The 23,354-nt window shown below is 45.7% G+C and overlaps 3 protein-coding genes across 3 annotated transcripts; 2 read left to right on the top strand and 1 right to left on the bottom strand.

The window, feature by feature from the left end:
* Nucleotides 1-4,712: 4,712 nt before the first annotated feature.
* On the top strand, nucleotides 4,713-9,272 carry LOC124684060 (PHAF1 protein At3g51130-like). The gene is made up of 14 exons (XM_047218466.1): nucleotides 4,713-4,878; nucleotides 5,082-5,164; nucleotides 5,252-5,326; nucleotides 5,689-5,756; nucleotides 5,920-6,025; nucleotides 6,128-6,188; nucleotides 6,271-6,440; nucleotides 6,892-6,954; nucleotides 7,036-7,083; nucleotides 7,808-7,921; nucleotides 8,037-8,136; nucleotides 8,210-8,283; nucleotides 8,762-8,866; nucleotides 8,978-9,272. The coding sequence occupies exons 1-14, from the start codon at nucleotides 4,713-4,715 to the stop codon at nucleotides 9,023-9,025; spliced, it is 1,281 nt and encodes a 426-aa protein (XP_047074422.1). The 3' UTR covers nucleotides 9,026-9,272.
* A 321-nt stretch (nucleotides 9,273-9,593) lies between these two features.
* Nucleotides 9,594-12,864, top strand: LOC124697111. Its single transcript, XM_047229751.1, has 5 exons — nucleotides 9,594-9,936; nucleotides 10,852-11,021; nucleotides 11,417-11,483; nucleotides 12,141-12,255; nucleotides 12,346-12,864. Exons 1-5 carry the CDS (start codon nucleotides 9,696-9,698, stop codon nucleotides 12,464-12,466), a joined length of 714 nt encoding a protein of 237 aa, XP_047085707.1. The 5' UTR covers nucleotides 9,594-9,695; the 3' UTR covers nucleotides 12,467-12,864.
* A 450-nt stretch (nucleotides 12,865-13,314) lies between these two features.
* Nucleotides 13,315-17,428, bottom strand: LOC124697102 (alpha-amylase type A isozyme-like). The gene is made up of 4 exons (XM_047229738.1): nucleotides 16,821-17,428; nucleotides 16,577-16,709; nucleotides 13,998-14,812; nucleotides 13,315-13,905 (listed from the first exon to the last, which is right to left on the bottom strand). The coding sequence occupies exons 1-4, from the start codon at nucleotides 17,037-17,039 to the stop codon at nucleotides 13,627-13,629; spliced, it is 1,446 nt and encodes a 481-aa protein (XP_047085694.1). The 5' UTR covers nucleotides 17,040-17,428; the 3' UTR covers nucleotides 13,315-13,626.
* Nucleotides 17,429-23,354: the final 5,926 nt, after the last annotated feature.

Raw genomic sequence — 23,354 nt, 5'->3', positions numbered from 1 at the left:
GTTTCAGCGGGCAGCGGAGGTGTGGTAGATCTCCTCGGAATCCCAGCAGCACGACGGCGTGGTGGTGGTGGTGGAGAAGAAAAGCTGCATGGCTTCGCCTAAGCCGAGCAGACTATGGTGGAGGAGAGAGGGGGTGACCAGAGAGTCAGGGGTGAAGGAGGGCTGCGCCCCCTGCCCTTCCCCTCTTTATATAGGGGGGGTGCGGCCAGGGCTGCCTTGGGCCCTCCTCCAAGTCCTTGGCCGGCGGCCCAAAGGGGGAAGGGGGGAAATTTACCCCCCAAGTTGATCCCCCCTAGGGTTTGGGGAAACCCTAAGGGGTGGCCGGCCTAGGCCTTTGGGGCTTGGCGCGCCTGGCCCATTAGGGCAAGGCAGCACCCCCTTGGCCCATGTTGGCCCCCCTAGGTCGTGGGGCCCATGGTGGACCCCTCTGGAACCTTCTAACTAGAACCTTCCTGGTCTTTCACCGGAAAAATTCCGAACTTTTCCGAAACCTAGAAATCAACTTCCCTTATATGAATCTTATTCTCCGGACCATTCCGGACCTCCTCATGATGTCCTGGATCCCATCCGAGACTCCGAACAAACTTCGTCTCCATCTCATATTCCGAATCTACTTATGCGACATCGAACCTTAAGCGCGTCACCCTACGGTTCGTAAACTATGCGGACATGGTCGAGACTCCTATCCGAGCAATAAACAATAGCGGGATCTGGAGATCCATAATGGCTCCCACACATTCAACGATAACTTAGTGATCGATTGAACCATTTACATACGATACCGGTTCCCTTTGTCACGCGATACTTTACTTGTCCGAGGTTCGATTATCGGTATCTCCATACCTAGTTCAACCTCGTTTCCGACAAGTACTCTTTACTCGTACCGTGGTATGTCATCTCTTGTGACCTAGTCACATGCTTGCAAGCTAATTAGACGACATTCCACCGAGAGGGCCCAGAGTATATCTATCCGTCATCAGGATGGACAAATCCCACTCTTAATCCATATGCCTCAACTCACACTTTCCGAATACTTAATCCCATCTTTATAACCAACCATTTACGCAATGGCGTTTGATGTAATCAAAGCATCCTTCCGGTGTAAGTGATTTACATGATCTCATGGTCGAAGGACTAGGTAACTATGTATCGAAAGCTTATAGCAAGTTGAACTTAATGACTTGATCTCATGCTACGCTTATTTGGGTGTGTGTCCATTATATCATTCATCCAATGCCATAACCTTGTTATTAATAACATCCGATGTTCATGATCACGAAACCATGATCATCTATTAATCAACAAGCTAGTTATACAAGAGGCTTACTAGGGACTCCTTGTTGTTTACATAACACACATGTATCAATGTTTCGGTTAATACAATTATAGCATGGTATGCAAACATTTATCATAAACACAAAGATATTATAATAACCACTTTATTATTGCCTCTTGGGCATATCTCCAACACAGCACATTGACACTGCCATAGCTGTTGGTCATGCTCTTGCTCATGGTCTGAATGGTGATCAACACATTGTTTTTGTCACTGTCATAGCTCTTCTCTTGCTCATGGTCTGGATGGTGATGAACACACTGGTACTGCCATAGCTATTGGTCATTCTCCTGCTCATGGTCTGGATGGTGATCAACACATTGGCACTGCCATAGCTCTTGATCATTCTCCTGCTCATGGTCTGGATGGTGATCAACACATTGGCACTACCATAGCTCTTTATCATGCCACTTACACGAAGTTTCTTATCTCACTAGGTCGTGAAGCTGGAGTGTGACAGGGTGGGCAAAGGGTGCTTCCCTCCACCTGGCTACCAGGGCAACATCGTCCTTAACCGGTGGACGGGCGCTCTGAAGCCAGTGGTGCCAAGGAGGATGAAGGCAGTGTTGATGCTACCTCCCATCGTCGGCCGCCAGCCTAAGTTGGGGCACATCGCTAGGTCGCTCATGCAGTGGAGGTTCTATGTGCAGCTCAACACGGACGACCTCCACATGCTCGTTGTGTCGCCATGGTTCCAGGATGCACTATAGGAGTGGAACAAGATCCCACTGCCTCGTAGTCTACCTTGTCTGCCTGCCGGTTCTGCGACGAGTGGGAGCAGGTCACCTACCATGGTAGGCAGGTGGTCTTCAGCCGGAACTGGGCGCAGGTGGTCTACAAGTACGATCTTGATACGTGCATTTTGCATCATCATTATTGCTACATATAGGATTAGTTTTCATTGGTATTTACCTTCATACATTGTTATTTATGCATTTTTAGATGATTTTCTGGACTTTCTTACAAAGTCCCCTTCTTTGGTATTTAATTCCTGGGAGGCGGAAAACCTCATTTTTCGTATTTTATTTGTTTCAGGACTTTCTAGATTGCAAAAATTTGAGGGAAAAATACATGATCAGTTTTTCACCCGAAGGAAGGCAGGGAGCGACATAATCATGTGAGAGGGGCCACGGGGTGCAAACGGCACTAGGTGGCGCGACCCAACTTCCTGGCCGTGCCACCCATGCCCGTTAGCACCTCGGGCATCGTTTCGCCCCCTTTTATTCCAGACGCTCCGTTTCGCCCCAAAACCTAAGACATATTTTTCCCAAGATTTATTGAGGTGGCGGCGGAGGCGAAAGTCTTCTCCTACTCCAGGAGAGGGCAGATCATGCTGCACCGGTGCCTCCGGTGAAGGGGAAAGCGACACCATCGACATCCTCAGTCCTCCTTGGCTTGGGAGGAGGCATCTCCATCAACATCTCCACCAGCGCCATCATCACCAGCATCTCCATCTACGAGATCGACGTCATCCCCCTCATAGTTTGTGTTGAATTGAACCCCAGATATTGTTTTTAGTGCTATTGCATGTTCATGATTGGTACTTTGTCATTATTTGGTGGGAGATTATATATTCAGATTGTGTTGGAACCATTATGCCTCTGGTCCATATCATGTTTGTCACTTGTGAGTAGTTCCCCACGTTCCTGAGGGTATAGGATGATCTAGCTACGATTCTATATGATGTGCAATGAGTATTTGGTCAAGTTTTCTATCTTTTATGTTGTTCTATGATGGTTTTATGCGAACATCGACTAGATATTACTTCACCTATATGGGCTCATAGGGCTGCACTTTGATGTAATGCATTAGTGTTGGAGGGATCGAAATGACAGAAACCATCTTCCAACACTATGGGTTGCATTAGAGGGGTTTATGTCGGGGACCCTAAATCTTATGGCTATGATGTGACATTTATGTCTTAATGATTCCTATACTTGCACATGAAAATAGCTCTAGGACCCATCATAAGGGGTGTATTTGCACATGCTTATGGCTGCACCTAACTAAGGCTCCGCCCCTAATTGAATAAAGCTTGACAAGATATTTACCATGTTGTTTAAAACTCAGATGCTAGTGAATCCATGCTGCCTCGGGAACTTTTGTCTCATATAAGCACACAAACTTGAGCTTGTCCTGTTGCTGCATAGAGGATTGGGCTTTTCTCTCATCGAGAGCATTTACTTATTTGCTATTTACTTCCGTACTTTATTTCTATTGCAAACTATATACCCAAAACACCAAAACCGTTACTTTATTATTACTGATTTTTTTGTTATTTTTGCTAACCAATACCTTCAGCTCCTCGTGGGTTCGATAACCTTTCTTTATTAAAAAATACTACAATTGATCTCCTGCACTTGGGAGCCATCAGATCTCCACTACAGCGACGTCGTGGAGTTCAAGCTCCATGCCTTCTCCTTGAAGATGATCATCTACAAGGCCGACTGCTCCACCACCAGGCTCTACACCTGCCCCGATACGGCTAGGCGGCGGCGACGACCCTCCTTTTACCTGCCTGTTTATTTTGTCCATCTGTAGTGGTAGTGGTACTTCTAAACTTATGCGTACAAGACATTCTGGTGTTTAATCAAGAGGTTCTACGAGCTTATATCGCCCTGGAACTTCCTTGCTTTTGATCAAGGGGTTCTATGGGCTTATATCGTCCTGTAACTTCTTGCTTCTTCTCAGGTAGTGTTTGTAAGCCTTGCCAATGGTGATTATGTGGTGCAGTTATCTAAGTATGTATGTTATCTTGAGCGCTTGCTACTCTCTTGGTAATAGCTAGTTAGAGGTAAGAGCACCTTATGTAACAACATCGTTGCTTAGCACATAACCAAACAACCGATTCTTCCCTCGCCAGCCAGCATAGCGCACATTGTTGCCAACCAATTAGTTGGCCGAAACTACACGATGAAATTTGGTTGGCATACAAACGTGTGCACAAACATGCCTAGCCTCCGTTTCACCTCATACGTCATCTAGTGGGCCAAAGGAAGAAACGGGGAATTTCGGTGCGAGCAACCAATCAGCCCGTGAATGATCATTTTCTGAAGACATATTTTTTTGAGGAAGATTCTGAACATTTGATGACCATGAGGCCACGATGTGGAAAATCCCTAGGAGGAAGCAAAACTTAAGCACAAGCAACCCCGACCTTGCCAAGTGTTAACTTTAGCCGGCGCCAACCTCACAGACAGGTGGGCCCCACGTCGTCGGCACTGTCGCTGACAACACGGCCTCGCGTGCCGTTGGCATCTCGTTAAGCTAAACTAGTACTCGGCGAGTAGTAGAAGGAATTGGAGCAGACGCAAGCCCACACGAACCCCAATCGGATCAAACCCCGCACGAGAGGAATAATCCGGTCCACCCCGCGATGCAGGCGCAGAGATCACCGGCGATGGCGGGGGGAGGGCCCGGGTCGGCGGCCGGGTCGCCGTCCCCGGCGACGGTGCCCGTGCGGCGGCGCTGCGAGGGCACGGCCATGGGCGCCGTCACCCTCGACCTCCGCCCCGGCGTCGGCGTCGGCCCCTTCACCCTCGGTGAGTCCCCAACCCCCCAACCCTACCTAACCCTCCGCCGCCGGCGCCTCGGTGGGATACGAATCCGGGACCCGGCGGTTGCTTGTATTCCGGTTTGTACGCTAGAAGAGGGGGAGAAAAACCTGTGCTTGAAGCAACCGCTTAGCTAAAAGTTTTGATTTTTACGGTCGCCTCTGACGCGAGAGCTTCGGTGATCGGTGCAGGGATGCCGATTTCGGATGCGTTTGCCCAGATAGAGCACCAACCCAACATCTACGATGTTGTCCACGTGAAGTACTTCGATGAGGTTCGTGTTGGGCAGCCATGTTTGATGTGTCACCGGAGCCACCAAATTAAGCTCAACTCAATGGTGTTGTCTGTTCTGTGATTTCAGGAGCCCCTGAAGTTGGACTTTGTCATAAGCTTTCCGGATCACGGGTTTCATTTACGCTTCGATCCTTGGTCGCAGGTATGCTTGTGCTAGTTCAGTCATACATCCGTGGATTCTCCTTTATACCGTGTTAATCCTTGGCACCGCCTTCTACATAATCATGTGTAAAAGAGTATTTGTTTGTTGATGTCGAATAATGTAGTGAAATGTTTATACTTTATGTAACCAAATTAGGGTGGTTTATTTTCTAAAAATTAGAATGTACAATGCAAATCCTTTTAATTTGTAAGTGTCATAGTAATTTGAATTCTGCAGAAGTTGCTTTGAAGAACGTGGTTTAGAAACAAGTTACAGGCTTTACATATGAGATTGGTCAAATTTATTTACTGCCCTTCAGCGGCTCAGTAGATTTTGAAGTTTTCTTCTCATTTCTCTTGCAGAGGCTCCGGCTAATAGAGATTTTTGATGTTAAGAGACTGCAATTGAGATACGCGACGTCTTTGATTGGGTGAGGTGCTTGCAGGCATTCGTGTATCGCTGTTCTATGTTCAAGCACCCTTGGGTTGAGTGGAACTTATATGTGGCATGGCCACTCATTTTTGTCTTAACCACTCATCAAAAGGCTATGTGCTATGTTACTCATAGTTTCCTTCTCTCTTTTCTTCTTTCAGCGGTCCATCCACGTTAGCCACCTTTGTGTCTGTTTATGCACTATTTGGTCCGACTTTTCCAGGCATATTTGATAAAGACAGGGGCATTTATACCCTCTTCTATCCAGTACGTCATGATAAATAGCCCTGGCTTTGATTTATATTTTTTAAAAGTTTTGTTCTTTGTTCTTGCTCTGCTTGGTTTTGTCTAACTTACAAGCTTTTGCAGGGTTTATCATTTGCATTCCCTATTCCTGGCCAATATACAAATTTCTTCAACAATGGGGAAGGTATACTGACAAATAGTCACATTCATGTCTGTGTACGTATCATTCTTAGCATTTCAGCTCAGCTGCCTTATTGCAATTGCAGTGGCAGATTTGCCCCTGGAATTTTCCGATGGAACAACCCCTGTTACTTGCCGGGTATCTATATATGATAGCTCAACTGATAGCAAGGTTGGGGTTGGGTCGTTGATGGATAAGGCAGTGGTGCCTGCATTACCATCTGGCAGTCTATATATGGAGGAAGTGCATGCAAAGGTACATTGCCTATTCATCGGTGATATTTCCAGCCTATTTATCTTGTAGAAAGTGGCAGAAATTTTCCTGTTTCATAATTCAGTAATCCATGCATTTGGTTTTACAACTGCCAATCCTAGCCACACCCAAACAAGCGCTTTCTCTCTTTTAGTTTCTAATAAGGTGTATAAACCGATAAGCCATAAGTAAATGGAGACTTGCATGCTGAACAGCTGCCGGTCCATGTGTCATGCAAAAAATTATACTCCTTCCGGTTCTAAATACTTGTCGCAGATTTAGCAAAAATGTAGGCTAAAATGTGTCTAGATTCATTGAACCTGTGACAAGTATTTAGGGCTGGAGGGAGTACTGTCTTTTGCGCATATGAGAATATATATATGTATTCATATAAGCTCTCTTGAATATCTTTATTACGGGAGCAAACCATTTTACAGCTTTATCTTGTTTTCAGCTTGGTGAAGAGCTTTGGTTCACTATCGGGGGTCAACATATTCCTTTTGGAGCATCACCACAGGTGCAAATCATTGTACCTTCTGTTCTTTCTTTTCTGAATCATTCTTTAAGGGTTTCTTATATGACGTTGTATCTTTGGCAGGATATCTGGACTGAGTTGGGTCGTCCGTGTGGTATCCACCAGAAGCAGGTCTGTTTGTTACGATGATGTTTATTACTGGATGACTGGAATATGAATTTTCATAGAGGTTTATGACATATTAACCTTTCAATTGCTACACATGAGATATGCTAAATTACATGGTATGCATATTTTCTAGTGGATTCATTGGAAGCATGCATTTGGGTCTCCATATTTTATCCTATAAGGCACAAAAAGAAAGCTAACATCCTCGACATGCTAGAGTAGACAGAGTTATCCTGTTAAGTCGAAGATCGGTGTACAACAAATTATTCTATGCACTCAGGCGATTCAATATGTGGCCCAAGAGATCCGAGAACATCTCAATATTACCATACTAGGTGTTAGATCCTGGGATTGTTGGTACTTTGTAGAAAACAATGTGGAAAATTGATCAAATGAAGTGAAAAAGTGTGCTTGGAGCATGTCAAATGTCATGGTTGGACAAGATTTCAGGCGCTTGAATATTGCTCTGGGAGGTTTGAATTGTACTTGCAAAAGAATGCTCTTCTCACAGTTTTAAGACAAAGCAGTTTTCTGATTTTTTAGTTGTAATAGTAGTATTTTATATACAAACGAGTTTTTACCTCTTGATACGTGGCAACTCTTCTGTGATATATGCTTTTTTTTTTTATCGAAAGAACAATATAATGGAAAACTAAAATCCTAAGCAGTAAGAAGTCTATACAACATTCTCGTCTGTAAAGCTTACCATATTGTGCTCTTATGCTAGGTTGACCAAATGGTAATACACTCTGCATCGGACCTCCGGCCCCGGACTACTCTTTGTGGAGACTATTTCTATAATTACTTCTCGCGTGGTATAGATATCTTATTTGATGGACAGGTATGGATTGCTTTTATAGTATATAACTGTGCCTCACACTTCAGCGTTCAGGCAACATTTCTTTTGTGAGGTTCAATCAGAATGCTTGTCTGAGATTTTTTTTGTTCTGGTGCAGACACACAGGATAAAGAAGTTTGTTTTACATACAAACTTCCCTGGCCATTCCGATTTCAATTCGTACATGAAATGCAACTTTGTTATCTACGATGCTGAAGGTTTGAACTGGTCGCTGTAGAGTTTGTCTGCTGGTGATGAGATTGTTACTAATAAACTGTTTGTTTGTTTCAGGTGAAGGGACACAGCAGCCTGGTAATGTTTCAAAGAATTGCATAACACCTCGTACAAAATGGGAACAAGTCAAGGTATGATTTTTACCATGAGTTTACGCTGCCAGGATGGCCATGTAGATTGTAACAATGAACTTTACTTTGAGTTGCCATTTCATTATGTGCTTCCTCTACTGTGCTTCCTCTATGCAAACTTGTTTTTCCCTATAGATTGGTTTATGAGATAGATCCCTCTTTTCAAATGGTGAATGACTGCCTTCATGAAAAAAGGTTGAATGCCAAACTTATTTAACTTGCATGCAAATAAATGATTCACTGATGCTTCATTGAACAGCATACAAATAAAAATAAATTCAGATCATGGCTAATGCTCCCTTGCTAAAAGTGTCATCTTTCTTTTACTTGAGCGCTACAGTTATTTTTATCTTAGCTGCAGTTGTGTAACAATTGTGTAAGTGGTAATGTTGTTTCTCGGTAATGGTAACATATTATTGCTTTTGATTTCCACGCTTCTTTTCTAACTGACGCATGTGTGTTGATACAACTGTATCAGGAGATCCTTGGTGATTGCGGTCGAGCAGCAATCCAGACGCAAGGCTCCATGAATAATCCATTTGGATCAACTTTGGTGTACGGATACCAAAATATCGCTTTTGAGGTGGTTACTTCTTATTTGGCCCCACAAACTTTCTTTTCTGGTACAAACTGTATCACCACTTTGTTACCGCTCAGATGTAACATTGCAATTCTTGTTTCTACTGATCAACAGGTGATGAAAAATGGATACATTGCAACCGTCACTCTCTTCCAGTCATGATGAGTACCGTAGTTGCACCTGATGTACCCGGCATGATAAATCTGCCGAGAAGCATGCCCGTTCTTTACATGTAAATTAATCTTGTATATTCCACTTATTTGTACAGGAACTATGTTCCTTGGCCTCCCTGTAAATATTGGTCATCACTAACATTTATCACTAAACTATGTGTTGGTGATGTTGTGTTGCCCAAGCTGAATACAACCTCCTACATGACTTCTTTCTTTTCCTGCCAAGGGAATAGTTCGATACTCTCACATTCTCATGGACAGTAATTCTATGAAAAAAAAAAAGTTCCTCGCATTCTGAATCGGCAAACTATTATTTTGTTAACGCAGCCGGTCTCTCAAATAGATAAATATGTATTTCGATTCAGATTCACAAGTATTACAGATGTATCTTATTCAGAATTACAACTACAGCTCAATCTACAAATAATGCCACTAAACCTGTCTTTGAGAACAAGAAGAAGCCCTGATGAAAGTTTATGAAACCGAATGCAAAGTTTCTGGCAAGTGCACAAAACGAAATGGAAAACCAAACACCTCCGACTGAATAAAAACCAGAGGCGGCACCTCGAAGGCGAAGCCCTCCTCCCTCTCCAAGAACCCGCGGCCCAGATCAACTAACAACTACGCCGACGCGGCGCCCCTGCTGACCGTTTGCGGATATGGAGCGCGCCGGCGGCGGCAGCGGGGCCGGCGCGGCGGGGGTCCCGGCGGCAGGGGAGGGCGCGGCGGCAGCGGCGCCGGCGCCGGCGCCGCCGACTGCGGTGGCTGGAGCAGAGGTGGTGAAGGGGGCAGGGCTGGTGAAGGGGCGGTCGTGCAAGGGCTGCCTCTTCTACTCGTCGGTGCTCCGGTCCAAAGGGCGCGGCCCCGTCTGCTTCGGCGTCACCCGCTCCATCCCCCAAGGTCAGGGAATCGCGCTAACGCAACCTACCCTTCTCCATCTCGATTGCTTGATGCTTGTTTTAGGGTCGTAGTTGGGCTAGGGTTCTCCTGTTCATGGTTCAGCCACGGCATCTAGGCTGGCTCCCTGAGCTTTTGCTGAGCTCTCTGGTTTGCGCCAGATTTCGGTTTCTGCGGTGATGCACACGCGCACTAACCATGGGGAGGCATACAGATATAGGGTTCCTGTGTTGCCATCAGATAGGGGATGCCCGTTCCCCACACGCCGTGAAGAAATTAATCAACTTGGTTGCAACTCCTGTCTTATGCAGAATTTGACAAAATTGCACTTTATTCAGATCATAGGTTCATCTGAAAACTTCAAACTGATATATTGTTGGTGATTCTAGCAAACCATCTCTTTCCCAAACGGGTTTCCCCATTTCCCGGTACTCGCATAACGAAAACAGACAAAGTTTGCAACCAAACAAATGGAAAACTAGAATCAGCGCCGAACTGTCCAACCCAGCTAATAGTCCAAAGAGGTACTGCATCCCAGATTAACGCATAACATCAGTGCCAAATAAGATCTCTAGCAATCAGTCTAGTAGGTTACTGATCATAGAATGTTTAGCATGTTTGATAACTCTGCGCATATTGTTCCCGTGAAGCTTCTGCCAAACTCTTCTCTACTACAGGGTTTGTTTGTTCACTCCCCAGGGCAGTGCAAGAAAGTTTTTATGTCACTTTGTATCGGATTTGGGGTTTCTGTGTGAATTGTGATAGTCTCTGCATAAGTGCTGCTTCATATCACGATATGTCACCTTTGTACCATGTATAAATAGATTTGATGTCTCTTGGTATCAATACCGACAGTTGACTCAATTTGACCACCTGCCCTCAATTGATTTTTGTAATTTATAACTGCTTGACTACCAGTTCCTGATCGCATGGTCGGAGAAATTGAGCTGGGAGCTATCCAAGAAGGTCGCCACCTTTCCAACTTCAAATATGCATGCGCTGGATATTCCATATACCTAGATGACAAGGATAATCCTCCCGGAAAAGGAGAGAAGCATGCAGAGCTGCCTATTTGCGTTGGTGTTGAGGTATTTTTTCTTAAGCATGTTATTGCACTGAAATTATGTGTAACTTATCAGTTCACAAGCAAGCAATATGGATTGCTAGTGCATGCTGTATGGATTGTCCTAGACTCCTGGTAGCAGGCATATCCTAAAATATGATTGACAGCTGATTTGTGATGACAAAATAGTTCAGCATCCAAGCCTAGTTCTGTAGTATTATGTAAAAAATGGTTGGTGTGTTCATGAAAATTTGCATACTGTATTTCGCTACAATTGTGAGTTGATCACACTTCTCTTCTTTTCTCAATCACAGTACTCCTGATCTTTTCCTTAGCATTTATTTAATATTAGTATTGAAACTGCTTCGATGAGCATCGTATGTTAGTTTATGTAAAATGATAAATTATGTGTCCCTGCAGCTATTGGCAGACAGAGCCCCAACTAAACAAGCACCAGCCCAAGCTCCAGCTCACCTTAGAAAAGAAGGTAAAGAAAACATTTATTTTATTTGCCTGACACGTCTGTAGCCATGTATTATAATAATTCTATGATAGCAACCCCAAAGGTATGGCTTATACCACTGCCAGAGGTTCTCAGCTTGTTAAGCTTGCCTTCGGTGGCTCTGTACTGTAGGTGCAGTGTAATAAACTAAATTTCTCTTAAGAATGAATCAGCTGCCTTGCCTGTAGAATGTAATGAGTTATTGGCCCTACAATGCATATGCTTGAAACCCACTTTGAGGCCTCGTCGGAAGTTAGTTGGAACTGAGAACTAAGCTTAATGAAGAAATGAATGGTTATGCTGGTGTTGCATCCTTGGTTATTGCATGATTCAAATCCATGAAATGTGGTTCTGAAAGTCTATGTTGCTTTAGTAGACAGAAAATGCTCACTGTAATAGAGCATCAGAAATTGTAGCTTAACTAACTTCTTGTGATGATTGGAGGAACTGGATCCTAACATCCATTGTGAATTCTTAGTTGAAACAATCCTATCACTTGGAAAAGTATACCTCTCCAATGTGCATGAAACTGAACTTATTTACACGTTGGTCAATAAGACTTTCTCTTCATGAAAGAAAGCATGTATCCAGACTTCAGCGTGATTATTTCTTGAAATTTTACTTATCTGGATAATTCTGCAGCTACTCAAGCAAATGCATTGAAACCTGGGCATACTCAAGCACATGCAAACAAACCTGGGAATACTCAAGCACGTGGAAATAAACCTGGGCAGACAGGAGATGATTTCCTAACCAAGTGCGTTTCTGTTATTGTTCAAACTCTGCTTCAATCCATAGGTTTTCATCAAAATTTAACAAATGGCGATTTTTTTAACTGAACCTGCAGATTCCAGAGAAATGCTGGACTCGTGGCCAATGGTGTGGTTAGGAACATGAATAAAGTTGGGACATATGTCAAAGATACGGTGGATGATATCCTGTACCCATACCGCAAGCGTCCCAAGTAAAACCTATCTCTTTTTCTCCTGGAGGTGAAGTGGCAAAATGTGGGGGCATGTAATCCATTTACTTCCGGAAATACTGGCATAGGAGTAGCCTCGCCTGGTTTCCGAGGCTCCAGATGGTGATTCCACTGTTTGTCAGCGGCAACGGGCAGTTCCATGGAGGCGCGGTTTGCCCCCTTGGACATGTTGCACTTTTCCACTGGCTGTGTAACGGTTATCATGTTCCTTTGGTAGAGCCCCTGCCTGCTCCTCCACTTGCAATGCAATCTTCATGTTCCTGGGTTTCTCCAGCAATGTATAGGATGCAATGTAACAAAGCAATAAAATAGTGCGTATTTGCCTATTTGAGGCAATGCTTTGCAGCATAATAAATTGACGATTGGTCGCTGTTGTGGCTTCTATTGCTGGATTTGTTTGGATTAATGGCACTATATGGGTATATACCGAGGATGGCTCAACTTTTCTTATTATTCCTCAGAGAAACCATTGGCTTATTGTTTCTTACCGCCTGACATCCCGCCATGTTTAATACTGGAACCTTGATATCATTATGATATGTTCATGAATCGAATATACCTCATCTTTCAAAGCCTTAGCATGTGCAGTAGCCAAGCGCTAATAATTGGTAGCTGTTGCGGCTTCCATTGCTCTTGTTTGGATTAGTTGAAGTATCTGGTGAGGATGGCTTAACTTTTGACTCATCTTGTTCTTTTAGGAGTCAGAAAAGGCATTTAAATCATATAGTTCATCCTAGTATGTTCATCATATACTCAGCATGCGTAGTAAGATAATGACAAACGATCTGAACTTACTTTTTTTTGTCAAAACTTCTGCACCCAAGTGAATAGTTATTGAACTTTTCGTTCTTTTTATTTTTCTGAACACTTTTATGCAGAAGCATCCAACAAAAGATAACTCAATGTCCGGTACAAAGTAACATTTTGTTGAGCCAAGTAGAAAGTAAATTTGATTGTGTACAGTTCATCGAACCATAAAAACGGCGCAATTGCCCTCTTATTCCTCTTCATCTCCTCGCTTTTTTATTTACTACCGTATACATAGTTAAATCATTAATCATAGCTACTCGTATCGGCGTGTGTATAGCAGAAAATAAATCCTGTACTTCAAACCATTCTCGATCCGAAGGTGGATCAGCCGAGGCTTCAGCTCTGCTGCAGGGTTCCCACGGCGCCGGTCTTCTCCCAGACGGCGTAGTCGTTGCCGTGGGCGCAGTTCACGAACCCGGCGGGGATCACGGACCCGACGTCGTACCTGGAGCCGATCTTCACCACCACCTTGCCGTCGATCTCGGCGACATAGGCGTCACCGTCGTACATGAGGATCTTGAGCTCGCTCGTCGCCGTGATGCTGTTGCGCTTCCTCACCGCCACCAGCGCCGCGATCTCCTCCTTGAATCCCCAGTCGAAGAAATGGTCGTAGAACTGCACGCAGATAATCGGCACAACAGCTATGTTAGTACCTGAAGAAATGGTCGTGGCTGAATAAGAGTGAGCTCTGAAGGTGGTTTGCTTACGATGCATGGCGTGCCGGGGTGTGTGAGGATGTAGGCGTAGCCCTGCATGACCTTGTCGGAGGGGAAGGGCCACATGGCCTGGGTGGAGCCGGTGTCGTGGTTGTCGACGAAGGTCACGGCTTTGGCCGGCCACCACCCCATCACTCCTGGAGCCTTTCCCTGAGGATCGATCAGCCGCCACAGCTCACCCTCCACGGCGGCGTTCAGGATCCCCTTGGTCGTAAAATCGAACACCATGCCCGCCGACGCGGCCCCGCCCACGCCGTCCACCCAGTTCACCAAGTTCTGGCGGTGCGCGTCCTGGTCGTAGTTCGGCTTCCCGTCTCCGCACGTCGGCATGGTGTTCCAAACCTCGGCCACGGCCAGGTCCGGCGACGTGCCGTCGATGTACACCTTGGCAATCGCCGCGGAGTAGCCCCCGGCGAAGTCGAGCCGCCACGCGTCGAAGCCCAGGCCGGTCTTGAGCCAGAGGAGCCACTCCTTGAGCTCGCGCTGGACGCGGTCGTTGAGGTGGTCGATGTCGGGCGCGGCCGCGAAGTCGGCGCCGGTGTCGAGGTTTCCGGTGCCATCGGAGTAGACGGTGTCGTCGCGGCAGATCATGTGCGGGCCCCAGTCGAGGCGGCCGTCGGAGGTGCCGCCCTCGAAGAGGCAGTACGTGCCGCGGTTGTCCTTATAGTCGGCGCTCCGGTGGTTGATGACGATATCGGCGATCGCGTGCACACCCTTACAATGGAGCGCGGCAATCAAAGACTTGAGCTCCGCCGCGTTGCCGTACTTGGACGCGTCGATGTCGTACAGACGACCAGGCATGTAACCTGTAGTGTATGCATGTACTGTTATATTCTTTTTAGATAATAGGCCAAAGATTAAATTAATAACTTCCCACGATAAGGTACAAAGTGCTGAACCCAACTTACGAGGGAACAATGGGCACGGCTATTACAACGAGTACATAGACTCGGGACAGAAACTGACAACAATAGTGTCGGGCCGGAGCTCACCCAACGAGCGAGCCAACGAACACGCACGCTGGCGACAACCCTCCCCATCGCAGGCGACGCCACCACAGACCGACCACCACCAGGAACCGAAACGGTGCTTACATACCACGATGCAACACCAATGAAGCTCAACGAAGGAGTAGAGCGCACACCAAACTGCTGAAGAACGTCAAATGAAGAGACAACGCCATCCGAAGAAGCCTCGCACCTCCACCACCCAACCAGCAGAGAGCCGCACGCCGTGAGCTCCAAGGCAGTGTCTTCAAGAAGAGAGCGACGCAAGAGCGCCACCACCATCCAATCCGAGGATCTTGGGCTTTCGCCCGGAGCACCTAGGATAGCCGGGAAGAGACGCAACGACGGCTTCAAGAAGGGGACAACGTCCATCGACCGATGTCGATGTCGCGTCTCGGGAAGACCCGAGCAAGATTTTCTTCTCGGAAAGACCTCTCCACCTCCCGCATAGGGCATGGAGCACCGCCAAAACAGCGACCACACTGCTGCCACGGAGAATCGCTCGACGAGGCCACATCTCTCGTAATACCATTTCCACTAGCCAGCACCCGAACCTCTGGCTCGCCCGCCAACCAGCAAGGTTCCCACCAACCGTGGCCGCCACCCCGGAAACCAAACTCCTCGGGCCGCCGGACCCCAACAGAGCACCGATGCCACAACCAACACAAGGCTCCTGCACCCGACTAGACGACCTCCGACCTCACCAGTGTCTATCCCATGCAGATCACTCGGTGACAGAACTCCTCCAAAATCAAGGGCGGCCCGCAGCCACAACGGCTGGCGCTGACACCAGATATGGATGTCGGGCGAAGAGGGGACTCACGCTGCAAGATCGACGGGCTGTCGGAGGCATCCGATCTAGCGGAGGAGGCGCGGAACGGCTCGAGAAAGGGGGCCGCGGCCCCTGGTCTAAACTCCAGGCGACGGGCGCGCCGAAGCCCGCGCCCTCACGGAATTTTCCCTGCCTGAGCGCATAGCTACCAGAGCGTCGCCATCCGCTGCGCTCGCTTCCAACAGCCGAGCCACCGCCATGGACGCGAGAGGAGCCTGCCGCCGCGGGGACCTGACCTCTGCCAGCAACGAAGAGGGGGCCGTCAACCTCCCGAGCTAGGCCCGACAGTGACTATTTCTCAATCCATTGAGAACTAACTTTGTTCTTAATCAGGTGATGTCATCAAATCTCAGTTGCAACATGATGACTAGCATCAATCACAAAAGAAATCTAACAGCCCAAATAACTTTATTAGTTGCATCTCCACTTGTAACTGAAAAAGTTTCGGTTGCTACTCTACTTGCAACTGAAAAAAAAACTCAGTTACAATCTAACTTATAACTCATATGCGCAAATCACGCAATCATTCCAATCAAGCGATGTAAGAACTTGATTGAACACGAACTTAGTTATGTTTACAGTTAGGTAAACGACTATGGCAAATCATACTGCACGTTGCAATCGAAGTTAGCATGTTCTCCACTCCGGTTATTCCTTCCCCATTTTTTCTGTTTGCTTCTGATGTTCAGACACGAATTAATCTTGGGGAAGAGGGAGGAACAGGAGGAAACCTTCATTGGAGACTGAGTGCGACGGCGGCGGCAGCCAGACGTGCGTTACTCCGGCGGCGGCGATGTCATCGACCTTCCCCATCATCATGTTGTACCACCCGCCGCTCTGCTTCCACGACTCCCAGTTGAACCCCTGCAGCAGGACGCCATCAACAGATCCTCATTCTCATGGTTAATTAAGCTCTTGAGCTCAGATTCTCTTCGCCGCGGAACCAAAACACACAGATCAAGTCGAAATGCGTACCTGAAACAGAACCTGGTGATCACCGGATGCCAACCCGGCAAAAAGCAGCAGCAGTAAGGAGAAGCAGCACAGGTTGCCGTTCTTCCCCATCGCGCTATTATCGATCTCCCAGTCCCAGTACAGGACACTCTTCTCCTTCCCCGGGTGAATGATTACTGGCTGATGGTTACAACTTACAAGTGTACTACGTGCCTCGTATTTATAGCCAGTGGATGCCATGGCAGTATTTAACACGAGCTAAGCACCGTGGGGTGTTGCTTGGAGGCAATGCATGGATACAAGACTCTGTTATGAAAAAGAGGGGGCGATTGATGATGCTCAAGTCAATCAGGGATGCACAATTGCACAGACTCCATGGAAAGTTGGGATGAAAACGCATTTCCCTTTTGGGGGCAAACCAATCTTCAAGATCTGTATGCAGGGAATCGTTTTGATGCCGAGCCAATCTGAAATTGGTACGGGAGACTGTAGCTAGCTTGGCAAAGCCATGGAAACGAACAGATCAAGACGATGATGGTTCTTTAGTTCTTCCTTACTGAAGAACGAACGGTGGGGAACGAAGCCGTAAGAATCCACTGCACTAGAGAATGATTTGCAGATGGCACCTCTTTGCAGATATCTTCCACAGGTTTGACGTGTGTACATGACGACGCATATCAGACCTAGCCATGCTGTCAGTGTTGCGTGGCAGCTGTCAGTGTTGCGTGGCAGCGATAGCAAATGTGAGAGTGACGGCTCCTGTCCCCACTAACGCACACGCCTAATTAAATCTGCGCTGGTATTGTCAGCTAAAACTAGTTATACTGGGGAGTAACATAGAGTAGTGTCATATGCATGATATTACTCTATGTTACTACCTTCATCATGGATGGGTATAATAATTAGCTTGTAGACTTATTCTATTTTGAAAGTGTGATGTTATGGTAACATAGCTAGTTACCACAACCTCCTTCTTCTTCTTCTTCTTCTTCTTCTTCTTCTTCTTCTTCTTCTTCTTCTTCTTCTTCTTCTTCTTCTTCTTCTTCTTCTTCTTCTTCTTCTTCTTCTTCTTCTTCTTCTTCTTCTTCTTCTTCTTCTTCTTCTTCTTCTTCTTCTTCTTCTTCTTCTTCTTCTTCTTCTTCTTCTTCTTCTTCTTCTTCTTCTTCTTCTTCTTCTTCTTCTTCTTCTTCTTCTTCTTCTTCTTCTTCTTCTTCTTCTTCTTCTTCTTCTTCTTCTTCTTCTTCTTCTTCTTCTTCTTCTTCTTCTTCTTCTTCTTCTTCTTCTTCTTCTTCTTCTTCTTCTTCTTCTTCTTCTTCTTCTTCTTCTTCTTCTTCTTCTTCTTCTTCTTCTTCTTCTTCTTCTTCTTCTTCTTCTTCTTCTTCTTCTTCTTCTTCTTCTTCTTCTTCTTCTTCTTCTTCTTCTTCTTCTTCTTCTTCTTCTTCTTCTTCTTCTTCTTCTTCTTCTTCTTCTTCTTCTTCTTCTTCTTCTTCTTCTTCTTCTTCTTCTTCTTCTTCTTCTTCTTCTTCTTCTTCTTCTTCTTCTTCTTCTTCTTCTTCTTCTTCTTCTTCTTCTTCTTCTTCTTCTTCTTCTTCTTCTTCTTCTTCTTCTTCTTCTTCTTCTTCTTCTTCTTCTTCTTCTTCTTCTTCTTCTTCTTCTTCTTCTTCTTCTTCTTCTTCTTCTTCTTCTTCTTCTTCTTCTTCTTCTTCTTCTTCTTCTTCTTCTTCTTCTTCTTCTTCTTCTTCTTCTTCTTCTTCTTCTTCTTCTTCTTCTTCTTCTTCTTCTTCTTCTTCTTCTTCTTCTTCTTCTTCTTCTTCTTCTTCTTCTTCTTCTTCTTCTTCTTCTTCTTCTTCTTCTTCTTCTTCTTCTTCTTCTTCTTCTTCTTCTTCTTCTTCTTCTTCTTCTTCTTCTTCTTCTTCTTCTTCTTCTTCTTCTTCTTCTTCTTCTTCTTCTTCTTCTTCTTCTTCTTCTTCTTCTTCTTCTTCTTCTTCTTCTTCTTCTTCTTCTTCTTCTTCTTCTTCTTCTTCTTCTTCTTCTTCTTCTTCTTCTTCTTCTTCTTCGAATACATCAAGCAAGGACCAGCTTTACTTGAGTGTCAAAAGTGTGGAACGGTTTTACGGGCAATGACCTTGAACCTGTTCTTCAATGCAGCAAAGGCCCTCTCAATAGTGACTCTAAGGCTTGAGTGTCTCAGATTGAACAACTCTTTCGCATTCTGAGGTTGGTTCCTTGTAGTAAACTTGTTGAGGTTACCTTGTTTTCCCGAAGGGAGGTAGAATACTAGATCGGCATGCATATTCAGCATCTCTAAGGTAGAACTTACCCTCAGGAATTTGCAACCCATCAAGCCTTGACAAGCTGTCGGACAGGATGCTTGCGTCATGAGCTGAACCCTCCCAGCCAGCAAGCACGTACGTGAACCTCACATCGAAATCCACAGCTGCTAGCACGTTCTGGCTGGTGTAGTGAATGTTGCAAACATTGATCTCGGCACCTTTGCAGTCACATGAGTACCATCAATAACCCTAATGCAATCCTGTCAAACAATTAGCATACCGTCATGTTTGTGATAGTACCACACATCTGATAAGTAGAATGAACATGACTTTGTACTCACCCTGAAATACGGGAACCACTTGTAGATGTTCTTGATCTTGGGTGGTGTGTTCATTGATGCTGGCTTGATCATTTCACCTCTGAGCTCCCAAACTTCATACAACACCTGTTGGAAGTACTGAGAGATAGTCTCCGTGCATCGCCTGTACGTGCTATGGATAACCCTGAACCTCTGGTTATGACCCACGACATGAAGAAACATTGCGACTTGTTCTTCGATAGAGGTGTGGATGCTATCAACCAGCAGTCCTCTAGACTTGAACGTTTTCACAAGTGCATAGAAAGGGGCTCTTCTCATCTGGATAGCCTCTGCATCGTTGCAATTGTAGATGTAGTTTAGGTTGGACATCCTCTCCTGATCTTGTTGTAACATAGGACCGTACATGACAGGAGGAAAAACAACATGCCTAACTGCTCTCTTGTGCACCGTCAAGATCCAAGCTTGTATGCAAATGATGAGTTCTGCGGCATGATGCACAAGCTGGAGATGGTCGGTCTACTCAAACAAGATCTATGCATTATAAACGGTCTTATAGAACCCAACTAGTTTTACCAACATGAATCTAACACTATAGCAGAGCAGAGGAGTTTCCCCTTACCTCCATCATGGCAGACAATGGAGATGGCTGGAAGTCAGAGAAGATGTGCACAGGCTCTGCCGCGGCTAGAAACGACGACCCTGGTCCGGCACCGGAGACTGATGTCTACGTGTGCTTCTATTCTTGTAGACAGTGTTGGGCCTCCAAGAGCAAAGGTTTGTAGAACAACAGCAAGTTTCCCTTAAGTGAATCACCCAAGGTTTATCGAACTCAGGGAGGTAGAGGTCAAAGATAGTCCTCTCAAGCAACCCCTGCAATTAAGATACAAGAAGTCTCTTGTGTCCCCAACACACCTAATACACTTGTCAGATGTATAGGTGCACTAGTTCGGCGAAGAGATAGTAAAACACAGGTGGTATAGATGGTGGTAATATTGAAGGAAGTAAAGATGCGATAAAACAGATAAACAAGCGATGTTTGCGGTATTTGGAAACAAGGCCTAGGGATCATACTTTCACTAGTGGACACTCTCAACATTGATCACATAATAAATAAATAACTTCTCCTCACTTGTGCTACATATGCTCTTGTTTGATAACAAACACCATTCATTGTGTAGGGCTACAAGAGCTCCCTCAAGCCGGAGTTAACAAGCGCCACAACATTCAGCATTCATATTTAAGTAACCTTAGAGCATAATAGATCTTTGCAATTTAGACCGAGTACTAACATAGCATACACACTGTCACCATTACACTATGAAAGGGGGAATAGATCACATCAATACTATCATAGTAATAATTAACTCCATAATCTACAAGAGATTATGATCATAACCTACGCCAAGTACTACATGATGCACACACTGTCACCATTACATCATGGAGGAGGAATAGACTACTTTAATAACATCACAAGAGTAGCACATAGACTAATAGCGATACAAAGCTCATCATATGGATCTCAATCATGCAAAGCAATTCATGAGATTGTTGTATTGGGGTACATGAGAGAGATTAACCACATAGCTACCGGTAGAGCCCTTAGCCTCGGGGGAGAACTACTCCCTCCTCATCATGGGAGCAGCAGCGTTGATGGAGATGGCGGTGGTGTCGATGGAGATGGCTCCGGGGGCAATTCCCCGTCCCGGCAGGGTGCCGGAACAGAGACTTCTGTCCCCCGAATTGGAGTTTCGCGATGGCGGCGGCGCCCTGGAGTCTTTCTGGAGTTTTCGTCGATCCGTCTCAAAGTTTTAGGTCACGAGGGGTCTTACGGGCGAAGAGGCGGCGCGAGGGGGTGCCAAAGGTGGGCTCCCCACACCTGGGCGCGCCCCCCTCCTTGGCCGCGCCGCCAGGTGGTGTGGAGCCCCCCTGGCCCCTCTCCGGCTCCCCTTTGGTGCCCTGGTCCGTCTCGGTGAATTATGATGTTTGGTCTTCGTTTCGTCGAATTCCGAGAATATTGCCCGAACAGCCTTTCTGGAACCAAAAACAACAGAAAACGAGAAGCGGCGCTTCGGCATCTTGTTAATAGGTTAGTTCCGGAAAATGCATAAAAACGATATAAAGTGTGAACAAAACATGTAGGTATTGTTATAAAACTAGCATGGAACATCAGAAATTATAGATACGTTGGAGACGTATCAAGCATCCCCAAGCTTAGTTCCTACTCGCCCTCGAGTAGGTAAACGATAACAAGGATAATTTCTTAAGTGACATGCTACCAACATGATCTTGATCAATACTATTGTAAAGCATATGAGATGAATGAAGTGATTCAAAGCAATGGTAAAGACAACGAGTAAACAACTGAACCATATAACAAAGACTTTTCATGAATAGTACTTTCAAGACAAGCATCAATGAGTCTTGCATAAGAGTTAACTCATAAAGCAATAAATTCAGAGTAAAGGCATTGAAGCAACACAAAGGAAGATATAAGTTTCAGCAATTGCTTTCAACTTTCAACATGCATATCTCATGGATAATTGTCATAACAAAGTAATATGATGAATGCAAATAAGCAAGTATGTAGGAATCAATGCACAGTTAACACAAGTGTTTGCTTCTAAGATAGAAAGAAGTAGGTAAACTGACTCAACATAAAAGTAGAAGAATGGCCCTTCGAAGAGGGAAGCATGGATTGCTATATTTGTGCTAGAGCTTTTATTTTGAAAACAAGAAACAATTTTATCACTATGATGATCACTATGAGATTTAATCAGGGCATTACGACAAAGTACATAGACCGCTATCCAGCATGCATCTATGCCTAAGACACAAGGACGAACTCGCTCTAGATCACCTCCATGTTCATTGAGTCTCCCACAGTCAGTTTTCTCTTGAATCGTGGCAGTATGAAGAAAGGGTTGCCCTCTGCTGCGCCAAGGAGAGGGTGACTACGAGAACAAGAAACCTAATGGGATCTTTGTGAACTCAGCTACTTTAAGATACTTTATAGCTACTGGCATCACAGATGTGCAGGGTCTTCTTCAGCCTTCAGGCCAGCGTCCTGAAGCCTTTGACCGTCATCCTCTTCTTTGTCTCCTTCGTGTTTAAAGCTACTTTGCTTAGCTCATCCTTGTCCTTTAGCTCCTGACGGAATCTTTGACCAGTCAGCCGACATACTCTTCCTTCCGGTGCGCGGTATCTCTCCACAGTTCCAGGTATACCCCTCTTGGGATCACAAACAGCTATAGCCAAGCTCTATCTTTTATTCCGGTATGAATATTAAATAGGTATCTTGAAGGTGAGACCATCCGGTATGGCATACCTTTGGCATGCGGGGTCATTAACATTAGTCCCCGAAGCTGGTATAGTACGCCGGATTCTATCTCTGGAGACCATGCCGGTTTCCGTATCTTTGGATAGGGTTTAACTTTCTCAGCTCTTGGCTTAAATCGGCATCTTTGCTGGGATTTAGATTTTCTACCTTTCATAGGCATTCTCCGGCATCTTCTCGGTATCTTAGTCATTAAGTCTCTCCTCAGCGGAGTCGAGAATATATCGGGTTCCGTGCACCTTCGAGACATGCGCCCATTTGTCGACGGTGTCGGTTGTCACTTCGTATTGACCCTGCGCGCCCATTTAATGCACAGCTACGAGATCACTCACCGCTTCGCATCCGTGTGCGCCTTCGTGTGGCCTTCTCTTTTCGCGTGTATCTCTATGCCACGTAGCGGCCAGTGACGAACCGTCGCGGAACGCAGGAGCAAACGTGTTACGGCCAGTTTCGCCCATCTTCTCTCTCCTTCTCTTCTTTGCCCCCTTCTTCTTTCTCTTCTTCGCATTCCTACCTTCGCGCATAGTGCTCCCGCCTCTGCGCTCTCGCCCCGCTCTTCGTCCACCGTGCTTGCACGAGTTTCGCCGCCGCGAGCGCTGACGCCTCCGCCGGACCTCGTCGTGCG

This window comes from Lolium rigidum, chromosome 1, assembly GCF_022539505.1.
Source record: "Lolium rigidum isolate FL_2022 chromosome 1, APGP_CSIRO_Lrig_0.1, whole genome shotgun sequence".
Classification (NCBI taxonomy): domain Eukaryota; kingdom Viridiplantae; phylum Streptophyta; class Magnoliopsida; order Poales; family Poaceae; genus Lolium; species Lolium rigidum.
Note: the sequence above shows the minus strand (reverse complement) of the source record. Positions and strands in the feature narration are given on the sequence as shown.